Below are 21659 nucleotides of genomic sequence, written 5' to 3' on the forward strand. Positions count from 1 at the left end.
AGCTCAATAAAGGCTTTACTTTTCACAGTAAATGTCAGCTCCTTCTTTCGCATTAAGACATGCCTTGGAAAGTGGTGCAAATAGTACATTATGTTTCTTCACACACTTCTGAAAGCTGCTAATAAGGCATCAAAAATTTTTTCACACAGCATATCTTCTTTTCCCTTCTGCCTTGTTGAATGCTCAGAAGAGATCTTGTTTATAAGCTATATTCATCCAGGTCACAGAAACATGGATTTCAGGACCAGGTCAGAGAACCATGCATTGAAGTAGGCTGATTGGCCTCAGTTATGCTGGATATGTGAAGATAATCTAATTTTTTCAAAGACAAGTTCCAAATTACTTTTTTTGAAATAATATAAATTTCTGCAGTTTTTCTCTAAACTTCTATCTGTGAAGCATGTCTGATAAAAGCTACAGTTCCCAATGCCACTCTTTGATCTATGCTAAAGGAGAAGTTTCACAGAGATCTAGACGTTTCTCACAGGTTTTTGGGGGTCTTTTTTCCCCCTAAAGGACATGAGGACATGAGAACGTGAAGTTCAGAAATGCAGGTTCACAGATTTTTTGTATGAAGTTTAATATCAAAGACCCCAGATTGTTGCAGTTTCTGGGCACAGTGAGTGGTTTCTCAACAAATACTTTACTGTTCTTTTTCTGTGTCTTTAACATTCAAAAGATACCTCATTTGAAGTGCTGGCCATGCAGAAATCATCCAGGTTTGAACCCTGAAGACTTGCAGATTTTGTTTGTATTTTCTGCACGACCTCATCTGACCTTCTTTATTACTATAAAAGCATCCTATCTGAAGCGGAGCAACAAACCAGAGCCATGTAGAGTAAACAGAATGGAATGGACTAAGAATGGAAATACAGAGGAGAAAAAAGTCAAAACTACAAAAGAAAAAAACAGTATGAAAAACTGAATTTATTTTTTTTTTTCAGTTAACTTAGTCCATGTGAAGCAACACTTCAGTCAAGCTTTTATTACCTAGGCATAGTTTGTTTTAGAACATTCCCTGGACTTCTTCATTGTCCTGAATACTATACAGGTATTTAACAAAGATATTCCTTAGGCTGTTCAAAGAGTAATTTCTTTACTTTACTTTAGTAATAAATATTTACTTAGAAAGAAGAAAGTGGGAAACAAATCATATTTCAACCCTCTAAACAAAGGTGAATTTTCCCTACAACGTAATCTTCTCTATGTTAATGTTAGATAGTGTCAGATGTTAATGTTAGGTATTAGCTTTAGATATTTCTAGCATGCAAAATATCTTATTAGCATGGAAAAACCATAAAACCTGAGGTGTTACCAAATTCAATCATGAGCAATAATGAAACCCATACAAAATTACTTTCTAATACTGTTTTCTTAGTTTAAAACACTGTTTTGGAACAGGAATTTACTTTCAAGTCTTTTTGTACTTTGGTTTCTTTGGAGATGTAAATGATGTGAAGAGATGGTTCTCTGAGTGTCGTTTTTCTGAAAAGAAAACTAATCTGTTTAACTACATACTAATGCAATTTTAGTAGAATTTGAGACTTTCAATGAAAAATTTAACCAGCTATGTGTTCGTGTATGACTCAATATTTTTCTCTGGTAACTGTCTTTTATACATGCGAAATGCACTGTATGCAATTTATTTTTATTTCACTAACATTTGATTCAGCCCTATTAGGGAACTCACTAAATGAGCCAGAGTAAATAATGGCACAGGAATTTGAAGTAAGACAGGGAATTAGTGCTGTGGTGGATGAGGATGATCAGATCAGAGATGGAAAATATCAAGGGACATAAATAATTTAACTCCTAAAGATTCACTCTTTTATAAATTGTCATAAAAGGTCTCACCACAGTGGAAAAAAAAATAAAACAGGGAAAAGAATATAAAGTAGAGAAGACAAGCAGAGTATGATCTATCAATGTATACACACTTACAAAGGTAAGTTTCTTGTAGCTTTCAAGAGTGAAATGAGCTTCTGCTTTGTGATAAGGCCTCCTCCTTGGAGCTAAGTTTTTTTCTGTTCTTTTTCGTAGTCCTTAAGAGGTCTTCCTTGCCTCCTGCAGTCCACTCTGTTGTATAGAATACCATGATGTCTTCTAATTCTGAGACCAGTGTGAGAAAATGGTGCTAATTTGCTTAAGACAGATTCAGTCCACAAGCCTTCTCAAACCTGGACAGATTGGTGCCAATAACTCCAAAGTATTAACAGCAAACAGTGTTTCTGCAGTACTTAGTATTCAATGAGTGGCTCTACACAGCTTTCTGAATGATTGAACTGACTCTGACTTGTGTCATTCCTGACCCTTGCCACCCACTCTCTCCTGTTTACTGATCAGCTTTCTTTAGTTGTTCTAATTTCAGCTTAAAAACTCTCAATTTGAAACCTCTCAGTTTCAAACTGCTTTTCTTGATTCAAGGGTTGGAAATAGGGGCCAGATAGTTGCCCTAACTCTCTTCTTTATAGAATATCCTGTATCTTCTAGTTCAGACAGCCTATGTACACTTTGGTCCTCAACTAACATTAACCTAGCAAGACTTAACTCAGCGTTAGATTCCCTTTCCTCCTTTCTCTCTGACCTTCCCCTCCTTTTCTCCGTCCTTACTTCCAAATACATACAACCTATGCCTCAGCCAGCTCTGACAGTCTTTGGTTGGAGCCAGACAGAAGGAATAACCACTTGACATCTTCCCACATTTTCTCATTAAGTCCCTTATCTGTCTGTATTTCGTTTCCCATTTGCTTGTTCCCTTACAGCCCCTTTCAGTTCAACTAGCACAGAACTCTGTAAAACCACAAAGGTAAAGTGGAGGTACATGTAATATTTATTAAAAAAACAAAATTATAATGTTCATAACTCCCTCATTCTCCACAGGCAGAGTTTTGGAATAGTAACTCTTAACTCCACTATAATGGAAAAAAATGCCTTCAGTAAATGGAAACTTTTGAGGAGAATGCAAGTTAAGTATTCACCAAGGATTTCAGCTTCAAAAGCAGCTGCAATCTTAGTACTTCAGTGCCTTCTGCATACTAAAGACAATCATTTAGAAATTTGTGTCATTATTGTCTATTTTTGCAGCAAACAACAAAAGTACCATGGTACCATAGTACTCTGCAGCTATATATCCCCAGAAGTTATACTTTATTTGCTATAAAATTGAGAATAATTTGAATAAACTCTTCATTCATGGGTACATACACACATCCCTTTGCTCCATGTGGTGGTATTTTTTTGATTCCTTCTTTTTAAACAGAACAAAAGGCACATTGTCTGTTCCAAACAGCTCTTTATTTAAAAGGTCATTAAATAAAATACCAAAATACAACAACAACTGCAGTATATGGGTTACACAACTACCCTAAGGATTTGGTAGTACACAAAAATAACCAACAGATTTCACTCATGCAAGAACTGTTAAGTAAACTATTTCTAAGACCTTCTCTATACCTGCTATAAAATAGGAAACCCTTTTATTTTTTAGGACGAAGATTTTTCTTTAACCACAGGGATTATTCACTGAACTAACTAAATTGTTTTTTGCATCCTAATAAAAGGCTTTACAATATTAAATTCTAGGAAGTGTTGTCTTTAAATACATACTAACAATATGGTTTTGGAAAAAAAATTTGGAGGAACCACATGATTCATTCCAGACAAAATGATTCCCAAGTCATTGCTCTGTGACAACTTCCTTTAAGAAAATGATGGACAACATAACACATACTAGTTCTTTTTTTTCCTTTTTTGTTTCTTTTTTGTGTGTGTGTACATATTTGTTTTAGACCTTGAGTTAAATATTTACAGAAGGAAAAAAAAATTCTAAAATATTATAAAAATATTATAAAAATATGTTTTGCAGCTTGGATTTTTAAATAATGAAACAGAAAAATCTGCACTAATGATGTCAAGATTGTCTTTTAGGATGTTTCCAGTCTATTCTCAAGATCAGATTCACTGACATACAAACCCAGAAGTTTTTAATTCACCTACTGTTAACACTTTGTTAAGCAGCTTAGACACTACATCTGGACAGAGGTCCTCAGGCTGCTGGCAGTCATTTATGAAAGCAATGTGTAGACTCTCTGAGAAGCCCCTTATGTAGACATAAGAGAAACACATCCTGCAAAGATTCCTAAACTGAACTTCAAGAGTAAAGTAGAAAATGGTTCCAGACTAATACCGCACAGTAACCTTTAGGACAAAACAGACTGGTACTTGACCCACTGGGAGCTTGAACAGACAAATGCTATTCCTTAGTAATTCATGTTCAGTTATGTATAGTCCCATCTTTTCCTTCTGTGGGAGGGGATGTGAGGAGTCTCCCGAGACAACAGCTGTATGCTCTCATCTAGTTGGGAAAAGCAAGTCTTAGTTGGGCAACTAACAGCTCCTGAAGGCTTTATGTTTCCTAATAGCTGACACCCTCAAAAAGTTCCTGTGTGGCTCCCATGCCATTTCCCCATATTGCTACCTCAGAGGAATCATTCAGCAAGCCAAAGTCTGCCGGATGATAAGGTACCACAAAGCTCTTTTTAGCCTACTGTCTGATTATTGGATGTGTCAGATCCATCCAAGTATCCTGGATCTGCCAGGTTTTGAAATCTAATAATCAACATTGTGCTTTTTTGTCTTAATGTGACACCTGCTGCATTCAAAAGATTGGATGAGCATGTCAATTTTCAGTAGCAAGGAATAAAAACAAACAACTATGTTTTAGCTTCTCTTGTTGACAAAGCTTAAAAATGTGATTCAGATACTTCCTGGCAGTCCAGGAAATAAAAATCAGTTGACATCTATTTATTACTTTATTTAGATGTCAGTGCTAGTTAGTTAGTCATCTATCTATTTATCTTTTTGCAGGTTTTTGCAGCCTCATTCATTACTTTTGAGTACTTGAATTTGGTAGCAATGAAAATCTCATTCCCCAGGCTCTTTGTGAAGGTTAACCTGGACAGCAAGGTACAAGTTCTGACTCTATTGCTATGTCACAGAAGTCACTTTATTTTGCAGGTTCTCTGCAACCCTTGCTTTATGGTTGCCTTCAGTCAATCCAATATTTTGAATGTGGAGACACCAATGATCAGCCTGGATCCTTAAGGAATTTCAGAAGAACCTGCTCCTCTTTCTGCCCTCCTACACTCAAGTCTTATAGTCGTGGCTTACATCCTTAATTTGACACCACATAATGCAAACTGGTAACAAATCTTGGGGAAAAAGAATAAAGATCAAGAACAAATTATCATGTCTCCATTGTGTGTTAGTCAAGAATAGGGTATGAGGCACAGCCACAATCATGAATTGCAAAATTAAATCTCTTTTAATCTGCAAACTCCAGATTTCATCCACTCTGTTCAAATCACAACCATTAATCTCTTACCTAAAACATAGAACAAAGTTTAGACTTATCATAGAAAAGAACGAAAACAGCAAATTTTATAATATACTGCAGGCAAGACTCAAGAAAGCTGACAACTTAATTTATCACCACATTTAACCTTGACAACAGTAACCATTATTTTTTAACATTTCCTTTAAAGAAAAATTAACAAAGATATGCCTCAGAGATGATAAAAATTATTGATTTCTCTATGTTTTATTTTTCTTGTATAGGGCATTTGTAAGATTATGGATGATAACTATTAAAATATATAAAATCAAATTAAATCTCAGTTACATTTAATTCTACATTACAAATAACTGAGAGATTTCTGAAATTGCTTTGTATGACAATATCCAATATTTTAGGAAATACTTAAGTATAAAGTTTCTGAATAATTGGTATAATTATTCATGAACTTCATAAAAACATCAGCATATGTAGGAAAAACTTGGTCCTTTGCAGAAACAGAGAAAGACAGAAAATATCTCAGTAATTGCCTCTATAAAACAAAATTGTTTGTATCAAGAGGCAGTTCTTTAAGCGAAGGTAGCAATCTGAGTTAATGGTCTTCAAAACAACATTTTTAAATTTAAGGCAATTATGGAAACAAAGGAAAGGAGAGGAAAGGAGAGGAAAGGAGAGGAAAGGAGAGGAAAGGAGAAAAGCTGTCTGAATTTACTAAATCTACATGTTGTGAGGATCTCCTCCAGCTTGAACTTCATTCAGCATCCCTGGCTGCTGCAAGGCAATGCACATACCCTGAGGATCCCACTTCAAGAATGTGTGAAATAGACACAAATATGCATAAACCTGCTTATATTTTCTTGCTGCCATCATACGTAAAGGAGGGCTAAAGAAAGGCTGCAATTCCACAGCAGTGAGGTCATCAGGAGGTAGCAACAGCTAGAAGTGAGAGGAGATTTCAAGAAAAAAAGTTCCTCCAGCCATCAAAATATCCCTTAACAGCTCTGTACGCCTGGCTTAATCATATGGTTTAAGTGTGTTTTCTAACTTTTTAATGCTGCTATGCTTGCTTTTCAGCAATGACCAGTAAACTGAAATGCCAGCATTGGCTTTTGTAGCTTTACTGACCATGTTGCAATTATGAATATTGTTTCCTCATCTAGTTAAGACTGTCTCTCACTCTGGATGACATCTCTCTGACGGCTTCATCAGAGGCTAGGGAACAACTGAACAAGCTACCTCCTGCCATACTTTAAGCTCTGCCCCCTTCAGTGACACAGAGTAGCTGACCATGTGCAGATTCACAGCATGCTGAAAGGAAATGGATTATTTTAAGCCATTTTCAGCCAGTCAGTCGGGCTAATCTGTTATCTCTGCACTGCAGGGAACAAGTGCACAGTCACAGGGTAAATCCCACTTGAGTGTGGAGCACTAGATGAGGGTGGAACAGTTAGTCATCATCATTTGAGGTCCTCCACCATCACCCTGAATATCTAAATCACCTCCAAAATAAACATGGAAGGGTGCTTTTGTTTTCAAAAATTTTAACATTTTCTATCAGATGACAACCACAGTAATTTATCCAACTCTTTTTTTTTAACACTTTTACTCTTAAACTGAACATGAGAAAAAAAAAAATATCATGGCAACCTATTTCTTTTTTACTTATTCTTCTGTGTTCCCCATGAAATAGTGATGTGAAGTTTCTTTTCTTTTTTCCTCATATATTGCTAGCAGTGAATTTTGGAACAAACTTCTGTTCTGGTTTGTTATTTCAGACCAACAGGTAATTTAGAATTTAAAGTGTCCATAATGGGACTAGGGACCTTGTAGGTTTGTTGGAAAAAGGGATGTTTCTTAGTCACTTGAGAGCATACTGTGTCTCCAGTCTAATTCTACAACAGTTTCATAAAAAAATAAAGGGTATGAATCTACTAGAACCTTATTTAAGCAAAGCCCTTAAGTGCATTAAGCATTTAAAGCATTGAGATCAAATGTGCTTAAGTGCTTTGCTGTATTCAAGACATAACAATTATTACAGTAATTAGTGTATGCTTAGTTGTATCTTGTGAATGCATGCACTTAGTGGCTATTAAATAAATAAACTGATTAATAAAATGAAATATAATTAGCTTTGATATAGTTAAAAAAAAAGACATTTTACTGGAAAAAAACCATTCTTCCCCATGTAGCAAAGCTGCTGTAGCCATTGGTAGGGGTATGTTTTTCTATGCCTATCCCTGTGTACGTTTAATAATAATTGACAGAAAACCTGACCTGTGAGAAGATAGGAAAATTCTCTGAGTGTTTTTTTTTCTGGCAATTTGTTGGAACAGCATTATTTTGAGGAACTATCTCAAACAGAAAACAGATATGTTTTCAAAAACAACATCTGTCCCATTCCTTGCCTCCTGGTTGAGCATCCAGACTTCATTGATCTTGGATTATTCCTCTACTTTGACTGTTGTTGTAACCCCCAGTTCTTTCAGATTGTTTTCCTCCAAGGTGGGATCCAAGATCTTTGAGATCCCAACTGTCATGTACACATCACAGACACAGAGCTGGAAAATCTGTAAATTTCAGGTGCATTTGATTCCTAGTGGCGTGAAAACATTTTTCCCATGCTGGGAGGTTCCCTCTCTGTCAGCTTCCAAGGCTGTCTTTAATTCCTGAAACTGCCTGTTGTTATTACAAATTTGTAGAGGGAGAGGAAGCAAATGCCTTTTACTTGTAAGTTTAAGGTGTTCTAATTTTAATTCCTCTTGCAAATATTTCTCCCAAGTTTCTCATGTTACCAGATTAGTATTTTGACTTTAACAGTTACAGTACAGGAGCATGAATCAGCTTCTATTTTTTGTCTTTTTTTTTCCCCTAAACATTCATAGATTAGTTAAACACTGCAAATTCTTTTACTGATTTAATAAACTGTTTTCCTTATTTAGTTGGTGATACACAAGACTTTGAAGTACATCTGGGTTTTTTATCCGTAGCATACTTTGTTAAAGTCTCATTTATGTATTGTTTTCTTAAATTATGACTCTTCAGTGGTAAGTTAGGAGTAAAGATCTTAAAATTCATTTACAAGCAAGCCATTTAAAATATGAGTTTTGAAATTGCTATTTACTAGTTAGCTGATAGTATTTCATACCTTCCTTTGATATAATCCCTAATAAATTAAATTGGCTAAAATATAAAATATTGTGGCATTTCTGGCTATTGTGGCATTTCTGACTAGTGTATTATACAAAAATTTGCAAGCATGTATATGTTTGAGATGTTGCATAAAGAAATGTTAAGATTCTCAGTATGGTTTGTGGACAACAATTTACTTGGTTTATGTCAGTGTGCTTTATAAAGTAGTAAAAGACTACAATATTGTTGGAAATATGTTGAAGTCTCAGTTTTGTACAATACATCATGCTTAGAAACTAGATTTATTTGCAAATGTATTGGTCCAATTAATCTCAAGTAGGAAAAAATCACAATCAAGAAACAGCAATTGCAAAAAAGACACAGTTATGTTATCATTTTGATGATTTTCCATAATATATTTTCACACAAGTATGATTTTATATTTAAATATGAGAACTATAACGCACAGTTACCTATAAACTAAATATACATTGTTTTCTTCTGCTGCATCAGTAATATGAACTTCTCTTGAGTATGTATGGTCTTCTAGCTTTGTTCACATGTAGCTGCCGTTTCAGAATATAGGGATTTTTTCTTTTCATTATTTCCTTGTCTTGGCTTGAGTTATCTAGATCAAAAGCATCTTGCTGAAGTAACTGTAGGATGCAAGAAGAGATACAATGTTATCAGCTTTCTTTGGTGATGAAGATTATAAATTCCTAGACAGTTTTAAAAAACTTTAACATCTGCCACCAAGAAAAGACTTTACCATAATAGTTGCATAATAGTTTAAAAAAAAAAAAAAAAAAAAAAAAGAAGAAAAAAAGAAGCACAAAAGTCAAGACATGAAATTAAGATTTGGCTAAAGATGAGCTGAATCCTATGGAGGTGATATTTAAATTCCACTGAAATTAATTAGGTCATTGCTTTTGATTAGAGAGAAAAGTTGGTATATCCTTCCTGGACTAAACTCAAATTGACTGAAATCTTCCTAATGTTTGTCACTGTATAATCACTCACTTAGGCTGAACACCTAAAACACCCACTGCTTGCCAGTTTCAGCTTTTGAGCAGTATTTTAATCTGCAACTTCCTACAGCTAAAAAACCAAAATGTACAATAAACAAATAAATTAAATAAAACACTGGAAAGCCAACATTTTGTAAATCAAGTCTTCTTATAACTGTATTTCAACTTTTACATGGAGTTTTTGAAGTGTTTTGTTCAGATTCTTTCTTGCTTTATTTGTTAAGATTTCATCCATTCTCTCACCATGTTCTTCCATGGTCCTGCTGTCCTACTGTCTGGATGAAAGGCATTAACCTGAAAACATTTTTATACTCACCTCAGTATTTTCCTAAACAATCAAACTCTGTTACTCACTTAATTACTTAATAAATGAATGCTCATCTAAATGCTATTGAAATGAATGGAAAGACTCATGGTTTCGACAGACTTTGGAGTCAATCCTGAATGAATAAGATCACAAGAACTTCTTTCATTATATAAATTGTTTATTTCAAGCCTTCTCCTAGCCTTCTCCCTCTGGCTCTATCCCTTTGTGTTTTATTGCATTTTCTAAGCCTCTGCACAGCATAAGCGTGTTCCTAAGGTGAGAGAGGAATATTTTTTTCAATTTCACATGCAGTACTGTTAGGAGTGATGATTCCTAGCCACAACATGAGGTGATGAAACTGCAAAGTAAGGAATTCTGATTAAGTCATATGAAGTATTGCATACAGTCAGTTCTATGGTAGGTCTTTTTCAGCAATAAATGATGAATAAAGTCCCTAGAAAATTCTGGTTGTCAAAGATGCTGCAGTCTTTTTTATGGGCCACCCCAGCTAACATGAAGGACTGAGAATAAGCCTGGAAATGCAGAGCTGTGATTAAGCAAACAAGAGGTTCAAGATTCAGCCAGACTGTTTGTGAACCTGTGATAGTTGAAGAAATTGGATTTACTGGAAAGTGGGTAGTGACACTGAGGTGTCTTTTTTCGCTATGCAAAACAGCTTTTAGTGTAATATAACAAAGCAAGCAGAATGTGCTCAGTGATATTTGCACGAAGATAAATGTCACAAATGGACTATAAACAATCATTATTGAAGAACATCAATCCTCATACAGTCACATGGTGAACTTACAGGGCCCTCTTCAGGTGTGGGGAAGTGAAAAAAAACAAAGTTCCCTTTCTATTGGTTTCCTAGCAATGATAAGAAGCCCAGAGCACCTGGTAAAATTACATGTACACATGGGCATGTGTCCATGCATTTTGAATCCAGTTTGCCTTAGGGCCTTAAAAGGGTTTTCAGAAACTCTGTCTACATTTAGTAGTATGCCTTAATACATCTGCAGTAACTTCACGTCTATTAAGCAGATATTAATTTCATGTTCTGGCACAGAGCTCACTTTTATGTGTTTGTTTGGTTCCTTGGAATACCTACAAAGAGTGGAGAAAGTATATAGTTAAGGATAGTTCTCATTTATCCATAGGTCGTTTTAAAAAATAGACTCAGCTCATCAGGAACTACATTAATTCACAACTCTTCCAATAGGAGGCACATTAGAGGTATTAGAGAATACAAAAAAGGCAATGCTCAGACAGTGTGATGGGAGTTACATGGATATAGATTTTAAAACATCACTACAATAGAGCTTGAAAACTTAATAGCAGTTGAAACATGTTTGTGGCAGTTTGTTTTACCTCCCAGTGCTGAAAGGCTCTACTGTGGCAAACTTTTTGGAGTTGATATACTGTCAGCATTGCTTCCAAGCTGAAGCCATCCAGAGCAGCAGGAAACTGTCTTCCTGAAATGAGATCCTCTTCGTCTACCTCTACCGTTTCCCCCACTTGGTTGTTTATGTTGTTGACAAGATTGCAGACATTTAGCAGGGTCATTTTCCAGTAAGGAAGTTTTGCTCTGTTAATCTGAAAATACAAATACCCAATGTTTAACATGTTGCAATTTTTGTTTGGTTTTTTAGCAATAATGTATGACATTCAAACATTTTGGTAGGAACAAGCTTGTATGTCTGAAGTACTTTTCATCTACTCAACTTTTAGACAATAATTAGAGAGTGCTGAAATTAGGACAACTCTTTTATTAAACACACCAGGTCTGCTTCCCCACAGCTTTACCCCCCAGGTGGATATACACGATGAAAAACTGAACTCCTACCAAACCAGAATGGTAGCATTTCATAGTCATTCTGCACAGGTGCAAACAAAAACACAGATGGAAATTAATATAATATAAATTCACAGGCGTAAATCAGGACAATGAGTCAAACCCACTGGATAAATTCCCAGTACTGGAATCCGAGGTGGATGCCTGTGGTTAACTAGACGCTCCTCCTCAGTTCAGAACAAATACCAGTCATTTCAAAATTCCCTGAGAAAAGGAACAGAGTCCCTGCTTCAGGGCAAGCTATCTGATGAGGCTGGGTCTGAAGTTATGGAATCCATAAGCCTCAGGAGTTTTGGATGCTGGAGAGTCATGAGCCTGGGAGATGTGAATTGAAGGTCTGTAGGCTTAGCTAAGGATGGACCAAAGATGAAACAGAGCCATGCAAACAATGTAATCCTGATTTGGTAACTGGACTGAAAACCTCAGACCAACTGTACTTAGCTGGTCCATAATAGACCTGTTCAGAGATGCTACAGAAAGACAGAAACAGAAATTTCACCATGGTTTGTCTCCAATTTTGCTTGCTCCAGTATTTTGCATGATTTAGAAGCTATTTAAGTTTTAAACCCTTTTTTAAAAATGTTGAGAAAAATAATTGTTACTTTTCTACTGGTCCTGTTCATTCCAAGCAGTTGTGGAAGTAGTCTTCTTCAGTTTTGATTGTCAACCGAAAAAAATAAGTGAAAAACCTAATTCCTACCTCTTCATGCCTTTGCCTCCTTCTTCGTTCTCCCACTATTACTTATTTCTTTCAAATTATATTCCTTTTAGTGGTGAGTATAGAAATTAGTTTCCTTAAACTAGAACTGGTGACACATCAACCTCCAATCAGAAGCCAAAAAGCAAATTCCTATTACTGGCAAGGGCTTCCTTGCTGTGCACATTAAGATTACACGTTACCTATGAACTGAAATGTAGCTGCCTCTTTTCCTGGATGTACAAAGTTAAATATAGGTATTACATAAACACAGACGTTGCCTTTTACATACTGACAGCATTAATTAAGAGCGTGGATGCAGTGCTTACTTAGCTGAGCATTAAGTAATCACATAATCTGTTATTTCTTTAAAGCATCTTCCTAAAAAAGGGGCATTGTATGCAAGATTTACGCATATTCATCACAATTCACTATTTTTTGAGGGAGAAGAATGAAAATGCAGAGGAGTGAGGAAGAAAGAAGAAAAGCTGGCATCACTATTGGCATTAGTTACAAAAAAAAATAAAAAACTTTTTGGCTATAATCATTACTCCAATATATATCTGGTATATGCATGCCTTTCAAAAAGGGAATAATTTATTCTTTTAATAAAACCACTATGTGTTCTCAGATTCCTCACAGGGGTCAGGAGAAAAAAAAAAAAGAAAAAAGAGTATTTTGTTTTGAGGCTAAGAACAAAACAAATGAACTCTTATTCAGAAGCTTGAAATCTGTTCTGCATTGTTTACTTTGACCGCATCTGCTTTTGCATCAGGTGCCCTAATTAGTCTATTGAATTATTTGAAAATATATGATAGATTAATAACATAAATCAATCTCTTTGCAAACTGTATAATTTAATTAACAGAAGGTAAGCTAGCTAAAACAACAAGTGTCCACTGCAATTTCAAAATCTTCTTTGGTCTGTTTTAAAAAATGTGTGAAATATAAAAATATGGGTTTTTCTATGAAAAATGAGGAGGCTTTTCCAATGCAATTCTCTCTCCAGGGTATAGGAAAGATATGTGAGCTAGCCCTACAATAACTAAATTTCAGTGAGGAATAAAAAGTAAGGGCATTGCTATGCGATCAAGTGAGAGTCCTCAATTAAAAACAAAACAAAACAAAACAAAAAGTTCCAGTGGATGAGAACAGAAGAGGAAAGGGCAGGGAAATTTGTTATGCCTTCTTGTGTAATTTATGCAATATTTTTGATGTAAAATTACTACTTTATGTTAGCCTGATGCACCTCTATGTTTAAAGGAACTTTCCTCTGCATACTGGTAAAATACTTAAATAGCAGACTTCAGTACGTGAGATTGGTCTTAGCTGCTATTTACGAGGTTAGGGGGAAAAAATTTGCAGTGCTGTTTGCATGCATACTTTGTTTGTTAAGGGAGTCTAATATGTGAAAATATAGTTTAAGATGACCATAATTTAAATGTTCATGTTCAGGTATATTTCCAATGGATAATATAGTTTCCACACTGGTCCAAGCAATACCAACTATGGTTGTTCAAGACATGTTTTGGAAAACACCTACACAAGAGATCAAACAACTCATATCTGCCAAGATGCAACTAAGTTTTTTTAAGATTAACTTGAAAAATATCTGGGAGTGATCTGAAGGAATAAAAGAGATTGCAGTATGAATCAGCAATTAAAAGTTATTAATGCTGAAGTGAAGGTGATGTATGCATAGCCATTGTTGAACATGCTTCTGAAATAATATTCAGATCTATAGTTTCCCACACCTCATATATCTTGAAAGAGAATTTTAAATCAACTGACAAACTGAAATGAGCTTGAGAATACTTCCTTCTTTGCAATAGGCTTCTCCTATGAAAAATTAAAGAGAATCACAAATTATAAAGTCTATGGTATCTTTTTCTTTCCATTTCTGGTTGAATGATACCCCTGATAGTTTAAGATACTTCTTATGTTACAATGCATACATCCCAAATGACTTCTTGGTTTTTTTAGAAAAAGAAAGTTTAATTCTCAGCTTTTTATATTCTCGTCTTTATCTAGAGAAAGCAGATGAAAAACAATTTCATAACCAAGTAAAACCCAAGGTAATATAAGATCTCTAAGGTTCCTTTTTGGAGTAGAGGTTGAATTTTGTTCAGAATGTAATAATAGAAATAATAAACATAGACATAATAAAATCTGTCTTTAAGCAGATATGGTATTGAGTTCTATTAAAGTGGAAGTTCTTCCATAATGTATACTAATGTCTGTAAATGTAATGAATTATTATGTGATGACTGAGTCAGGAAGTCAGTAACTCCTAGGCAGCTGTAACCTCGTCTGCCTCTGAGAAAAAGGCTAAACTGTCTGGGCGTATACAGTCAGCAATAGGCATCATAGAACTGTAAGAAGCTCAGAGGGTCCAACACTTCAGAAAATTAGTGTGAGTGGGGGAGTACATTCTATTGATGACACATTCTTCAAGGAAACACATATTTTTTTTCTTTAACTAACATCATCTCAATCTTGTTTGAAGTCAGGACATTCTTCATGCAAGTGGTAGTTTCAGGCAAGCATTTAGGAAGCTGGGAATAGAGCTATCTACTTGATACAAAAGAGTGACAGCAGATAACTGTCCGCATATTTGTGACACTTCAGGTTGTGTTGTCTTACAGATCTTCCAAATGGCTTTTTGGATTTTATCTTAGAGGAAAGGCAGATAAAGCATTTTAAGGACTTACTTGATCCCTGTGTCTTCTTTGAGATGTAACAGCAGGGAAGGGTTATAAACTGTATTAAATGTTGAAGACACGTCACAATGAGCATGGACATGCTTCTTTAAAGATGGAGAGTGATTCGGCATACAGATGACTTTAAAGAGCATTTTGAAAAGGCCCAGTAGACACTGGACAACTATGCTTCATGAGTACCTACTTAGGATGATTTTTTTCTGTGAAGTGATAAACCACTTCACTACATTTTTACATTTGAGCTTTCATAAACATAATTTCCCCCCCCCAATCTTAATGCTATTTAAATTGTCTGCATTTCCCTTGCTGCTTTTTACCAAGTCAATGTCAAAGACAGTTAATGCAATTTAACGGTAATTGCCCTCAACTGGAACCAGATCTCAGACACAACACAAGACAGTTATTACACATACCATCCTCAAATTTGTCTCTCACAGCAGAACTATTCTTTTGCTCTAATGAGGGTTAAAAGCTAGCAGAGAACAACAGAAAAAAAATAAAAATAATTTTTTATTTCAGTAATGAATGGAATAGTGGTATGCCTCTTGTAGAAGCATTTATGCACAGTGTTTAGAGGTTCTGCCATGCCTTACCTTGATGGCAAGAGACAATGTATACTGGACTAATGAATTTTAGATGGTGATTTAAGGCAGTATAATGTAGAATTAAAACAATATCTCCACCATGCATCTACTGCTTCTGTCAACTTCAAGCATCACTTGCCTTACGGTATATATCATAAGGAAATTGAATAGCAAGCCAGATGATGTAAAACAACATATAAGAGTATTATGTCAAGCATCATGACATTATCATTGGTGAAATATATTTGTGCATTTTTAGTTACCTGAGATTGTGCTATGTGCTGAAAGGGAGAAAAAGATGGAAGTGGAAGTTAGGTTCACAGTTCCACTAAAGCCAGTAGCTTCAGGGTTTCCTTCCAGGTCATACTATGCTTTACCACACAGAGAAAGGACTATTTTTGTCAGCCTCCTACATTTAAATATGTCTCAGGAAAAGAACATCTATTAAATCTTTCTGTACCTCAGAGAAGCAAGTGGCAAACAGGTTTATTTGGCGTCTAATTAATTACCATGCCAGTAAAGAACATGGGAACCTCGGAACTGCCAGACCAGATTAAAACAATATATTTTCTGGCGTCATTTCTTACTCTAGTCTGTTCAAAGGATCCTGTGAAAAAGCTCAGATATAAGCAAATACAGTAAATGCAGAAGTCTTCCAGGCAGGTTTTGTCCTTAACTTTCAACTATTAGCTTATTAAACTCTTTGGGGGTGGTGGGGTGGTGAATTTTCATTTCTGATGTTATTTTCTGTTGAATTTAAGTACCATTTGAACTTCATAAGAACAAAGAATTAAAACATTGAACCTTAAGCCCATGGTACTTGTTTCTGGGTGTGTTCTTTAATATGTTGTTGAAGAAATATTAGACATATATATTTCTTAGATCATTTGTAGAAAATAAGAGTGTTGAGAAAGTGTTTGTCTATCAGCCTGTTCAATACATACATGCAACACTTGCTGCTTCACCTTGTCAATATGAGATCGAAACTGAATTTTTGTCTATTTGCATTAAATAACATGTACGTCCCTCACAGTTGGCAACTTGTCAAGGAAATGTCATTTATCAAATTAATAGTTTCACAATCATGTCCCCATATTCCTGTACTAACACTAACTCTATGATTAAATTCCTAAACCAAAATCAGCATATGTATTTACAGTTTTTGCTTTATGACTATCTTAATTTTATATGGATATAGGAAAAGTTCTGCATAAACATAGTGCTTATGGATTTGACTCAAGGTTAATTTAGCTTTCATCAGGCATAATCCTATTGGAAACACATTTCCTCATATAAATTTACATTGCTGCACACAACACAGTTTTGACAGTTTAATGGAAGTACCAGTGTTTCAAGTGAGGAGCACTTTTAGTGTGTCACATCAACACCTTTAAATTTCCTTTGAACTAAAGAAAATCTTGCACCAAAGCGCATTTAGCACTGAACTTTTTGGTCGAGATCATAGGTTATTACTTTGTGCAAAGACTTCTGGGTTTGTAATGAGAATTCATTTGCTCCCTACCCGTCAGCTAAAAGAGGAAAAATAATTACCTTTGATGTGTACATATTGGTCAATAAATCTGCTTCTAACGCTTTCATTTCCTCTTCTGAATCTGAGAAAAAAACAGAAACATATGTTTATTATTTAATCACAGACATTTCAATTCAGTATACAGAGTTTTGATTCTGTGATTTTGATTTTTGAGATCAATGAATTTTGAAAAACAAACAAACAAACAACTTAGATAAAAACACGGCAAAGTGATTTAGAGGGACTTTGAGGAGTCTTCAGGTAACAGCAACATCATGTTAAAATGGATACTATCTTTTTAAAGCATGATCTAGCTTACTGAAGTGAATGAAATGATTCATTAATCTCAGTTCACACGTAGACAGGCCCACTAATGTGCAGCCGTTTCAGTATACAAAACTGCTACAATATTCTTCATTCAAAATCAATATGATTTTCATAGTCCCTATTTGCCACCTCTCCTTACTTTGGAAGAAGATCTTGGATATTTATTCAATATTTATTTAAGTAGCAGCTAAATATTTAGGTGAATGGCAGTTACAACTACTTGACTGTTCTTAGTTAAATTAACAACATTTTTATTCATATGAAAGAATTGAGCTTGATCGGTTTGTGATACAAGCTCTTGACAATGCATAGACCAAAAGAAAGTATTCTGACTGAACATCTTAGGATTTCCTTTACAAATTTAATTGACCTTTGATAGCCCAAGAGACTTACAAGACCCATGATTTGGTGAACAGGGTAAAAATTGCTGTACAAAAAGAAAATTACCACGAACTTTACTATTTTGTCTGTACAGATTCACAAGGAATATCTGATACCTTGAAAATGTAGCAGCAACCACAGCTCAAAGTTGAGATACATACAGAAATCCGTTAAGTTTTCAAGCGAAACAGAGTTCCATGTGGCTTTTAGCTTTCCATGAATACCAGCAGTCCAAAGCCAAATATGCTTACTTACATTTAAAACCAAATTAAACTAAAATCTATTTCGCATTCATATAATTCATATTTCACTTTCATTAAAGTGATCGATGCTGCTGTCATGTAACATGCTACCACAGAATCTGTGGATAGATTCTGCCTATGACTTCAATTCAGGGATCATCACCATGTTGTGTCACCACCTTTCACAGAACATGAGACTGTAAGGGACATTTTATACTCATACATTCTAAAATACCATAGATTTCTGCTAGCAGAGGAAGCCAACCATTATAATGCTCTTAAAAATTTATCATGTTCCTTCTTAATAAGATCTCACCACCACTGTGTTTCTTCGAGAAATCCTTCCAAACTATTACTGATTATTCACCTTCGTCTAATTTAAAGTCTAATTTATTTCTAATTACAAATTTATTAATGGTTTGTATATAACTTTCTTCACTACTAATTACAGCTTTCTATTCATAATGTTTACCCAACTCATGTATTTTTTGAGAGCAATCACAGCCCTTCCCAGCCTAAATCTTTAGAGTGTGTGATTACGTGGTGATTAGCAAACAAATGCAAGATCATTGTGTCTTTTGGACATAAACCATTCCCCTGGAAATCCCATAAATACTTCACTGAAAGGCTATGCCCAGAGCTATTAGATTCTCATCTGTTCTCCTGTCTTGTAATATCCCTGTATTCCCCAACTCATCAGAGTGGTCCTCCTCTGTCCCTGATGTGATCTCAAGACAGCACAGCATAGTACAGTTCAGATCAGAAGCCTCAGTCTTAATGCTTACCATTAGCTGCAGGAGGTAGCTCTCTTACAAATTTTTTGATTTTGTTTCTTTCCTGGCGGAAAAACTTTAGTATCCCATAAAAAAAAAAGAGGTCAGATAATATGACCAAGACTTTTATCTCCTCAGACATTTCCAACAGCTGTGCTTCTGTTAAAAGGAGCTTTTAATAGGAACTTCTATTATTTACTAAGCTATTATATTTTGCACTGCTGCACTGCTTTTCATTTCTACTATTCAAGTCTTCCTCTGTAGTGATGCTCCTGTTCAGTTTTGCATTGCCAACACCCTACATTCATGCACTCTTACTTTTTGCATCAAAGTTGTTATTGAAAATATTAAATGAGACTAGTTTGTTGACCAGTATTACAGCAAGTTACTTTCAGCCCTTCCAGCACTACTGGTTGTCAGTTAACTGCTTTACCATTAGCCAAAGTTTGGCTGGCAGCACAATATTACCTCAGCTGAATTTCTATTAACGATAGCAGCAGCTCCTGTGTATGGGTGAGCGGCACACGTGTGACAGCATCGTGATTTTTGGTGTCTTGAGTCCTACCAGCTGAGGACAATGAAAGGACTTGTGTCTGGTTAGCATCTGTTTTTTTAATATTGCATAGAGGATGGAAGATAGCTTCCACACCATGGAGGTTGGAATATAGCCGCAGATGTGGAAGATAGGTAGGTATTAAGAAATACTTAGAGAAAAGAAGCCTGAAGGACGTTATTTAGGAGGTTGGTCAAGATCCCTCAAGTGAAGGCTACAGCAAGGCTTGGAGGAGAAGAAGGGAATACATCCAGGTAATTTAGGAGTGAAAGAGACAGATGAGGAGTAAAAGCATAAAAAGTGCAGGTTCTCAGAGAGCAATGTGTAAAAAGCCTGGTTACACATCATTGTTCCAATCAGAGGGAAATTCACAATTTTATGTCCTCTTGATTCACTTCTTACAGACAAGACATAATAGCTTCTATTCATATATTCACACTCTGCAGGAATAGTTACATTCTACAGGTACACACTTTCCCCTGAGGGCAAACATTTTCAAAAGAAAACTAAAATCAGTGATCATTTTCTTCATGACATAACTGTCCATATCATTAAAACTGGTTTGGCCCTTCCCTACAAGTTTTTCCATGGAATTTCTCCTTTAAATATAATTTCAAATTTTCAAGCAAATAAACCATCATTTCAGTTAAACATACAATCTTCTTTCTTGGGTTTTTATGAGCCTATTTTAATTTCCACTGATTTTTTTTTACTTTAGTGGGCTTTCATTCAGACTCTATATTGAATTCGAAACTGCCTCACTGAAAACACTAGTCAAGTATTTGTTTAAGAAGCTTCATATCTATGGGGATAAAATAACAAATATTAAGCCCTGTCACTACAATCACCAGTTCTCTATAATATACACAAGAATTATGCTTAAAATGTGATAAAAGGTGTGTGTTATGTGTGTTGCATTTTAATTCTGCAGGGGAATACAAATTGGAAACTTTCATCTAAAGTGAGAATTAAGAATTCTGAGTCCTGAATAATGAAGCTGAAAAATGAAGCTACTTGTAAATTTACTCTTTAAATTTTGTGGAATTAAAGCAATTTTTGAGTTAGGTTAGATTGGATTTTGAAGCCTATTCTGCTTCATCTCTGTTTGTGTACACCTGTTTAATTGCCACCTTACCTATTTTTGATCATAAACTTAGGGCATAAATGACACACACTTTGCTGTGCCATTTTCCAAAGGAGCAGAGAATGCATTTTCATATATGGTCCTCTTTTTTTAGGTTTCTAAAGCAACTGTGCTTGGGAGTAGAAATGCACTTACGTTAACCTTCTTATTGTGTGATCTGCATCTGATTCAGTATTTTTTATCATAATTTCAGATCAGCTGCTGGCAACTATTTCCCCAGAATACTAAGATGGTATTTCCGTCACTAAAAAGTGACTAAAGTACACATATATTCATTTTGATTTGGATTTTGGCAGCTATTCATGAGAGTTGTAGAAATTATATTTGCTATGATGGTCTGGCAACACATGGCATTCAATAAAGCACAAATGAGGCAGCAAAATCAAGTGATGGTCCACACTGATGTATTTTTCCAATGACCAGTCTACACTACCTGCCACGGTACGGATGCTGTGAGGAGGGATGGTTTATATGAAGGGAGAAAGTTACGGGAGTGGTATCAGAAATGATGCTGGCCAGAGCCCGTTATCAGGACCAGCTCCTTGGCGCCTATTGAGTAGCACCGCGGTGGCCCGAAGCGACTTCACCTCCTTTCCTTCGGTCCCTCTGCAGGCGCCGGGAGCGGCTGGAGTGCCAACCGGTCAGAGAGACGTCGGGGGACGGCGGCGAGCGCCCAGCCCGCGGTGCGGGGCGCTCCCGGGGCGGTGCGGGGCTTACCTGAGCAGAGGCTGCAGGAGGCCAAGGCCAGCAGCACCACGCACACCAGCTGGGCTCTCATCCTTTCGCCGCGCTGATCTCTTAGAAAGTAAAGTCCATAAATCCTGGGGAGAGACGGAGAGAGAGAGAGACAGACAGACAGAGACAGTCCCGTCGCTCCGCACCGCTCCGCGCCGCTCCGCGCCCTCAGCACGCGTGCTAGCGAGCGACCGCCGGCACCAGACGGGGGACCCGGACCCTTCCCCAACTATATAAGCCGCGGGGTGATGTCACGGCCGTGCCGCCATCGCCTGCTGATGAAGCTCCCTCCCTCCTCCCCCT

General features: G+C 36.1%; 1 protein-coding gene across 1 annotated transcript; it reads right to left on the bottom strand.

Moving 5' to 3' along the window:
• Positions 1 to 3275: 3275 nt before the first annotated feature.
• On the bottom strand, positions 3276 to 21652 carry NTS (neurotensin). The gene is made up of 4 exons (XM_014964047.1): positions 21339 to 21652; positions 17222 to 17283; positions 11186 to 11410; positions 3276 to 9138 (listed from the first exon to the last, which is right to left on the bottom strand). The coding sequence occupies exons 1-4, from the start codon at positions 21397 to 21399 to the stop codon at positions 8992 to 8994; spliced, it is 495 nt and encodes a 164-aa protein (XP_014819533.1). The 5' UTR covers positions 21400 to 21652; the 3' UTR covers positions 3276 to 8991.
• Between the last annotated feature and the right edge of the window lie 7 nt (positions 21653 to 21659).

The sequence above is a fragment of the Calidris pugnax genome, unplaced genomic scaffold, assembly GCF_001431845.1.
Source record: "Calidris pugnax isolate Ruff unplaced genomic scaffold, ASM143184v1 scaffold44, whole genome shotgun sequence".
NCBI lineage: Eukaryota > Metazoa > Chordata > Aves > Charadriiformes > Scolopacidae > Calidris > Calidris pugnax.

Excerpts from the sequence above, each read along its gene's own strand:
- NTS (XM_014964047.1), bottom strand. The coding sequence starts at position 21,399 with ATGAGAGCCCAGCTGGTGTGCGTGGTGCTGCTGGCCTTGGCCTCCTGC. Across the intron at positions 17,284-21,338 it reads CTCCTGCAGCCTCTGCTCAG|ATTCAGAAGAGGAAATGAAA; the intron begins GTAAGCCCCGCA and ends TTTTTTTCTCAG. Across the intron at positions 9,139-11,185 it reads GAGCCTTTCAGCACTGGGAG|TTACTTCAGCAAGATGCTTT; the intron begins GTAAAACAAACT and ends TGCATCCTACAG.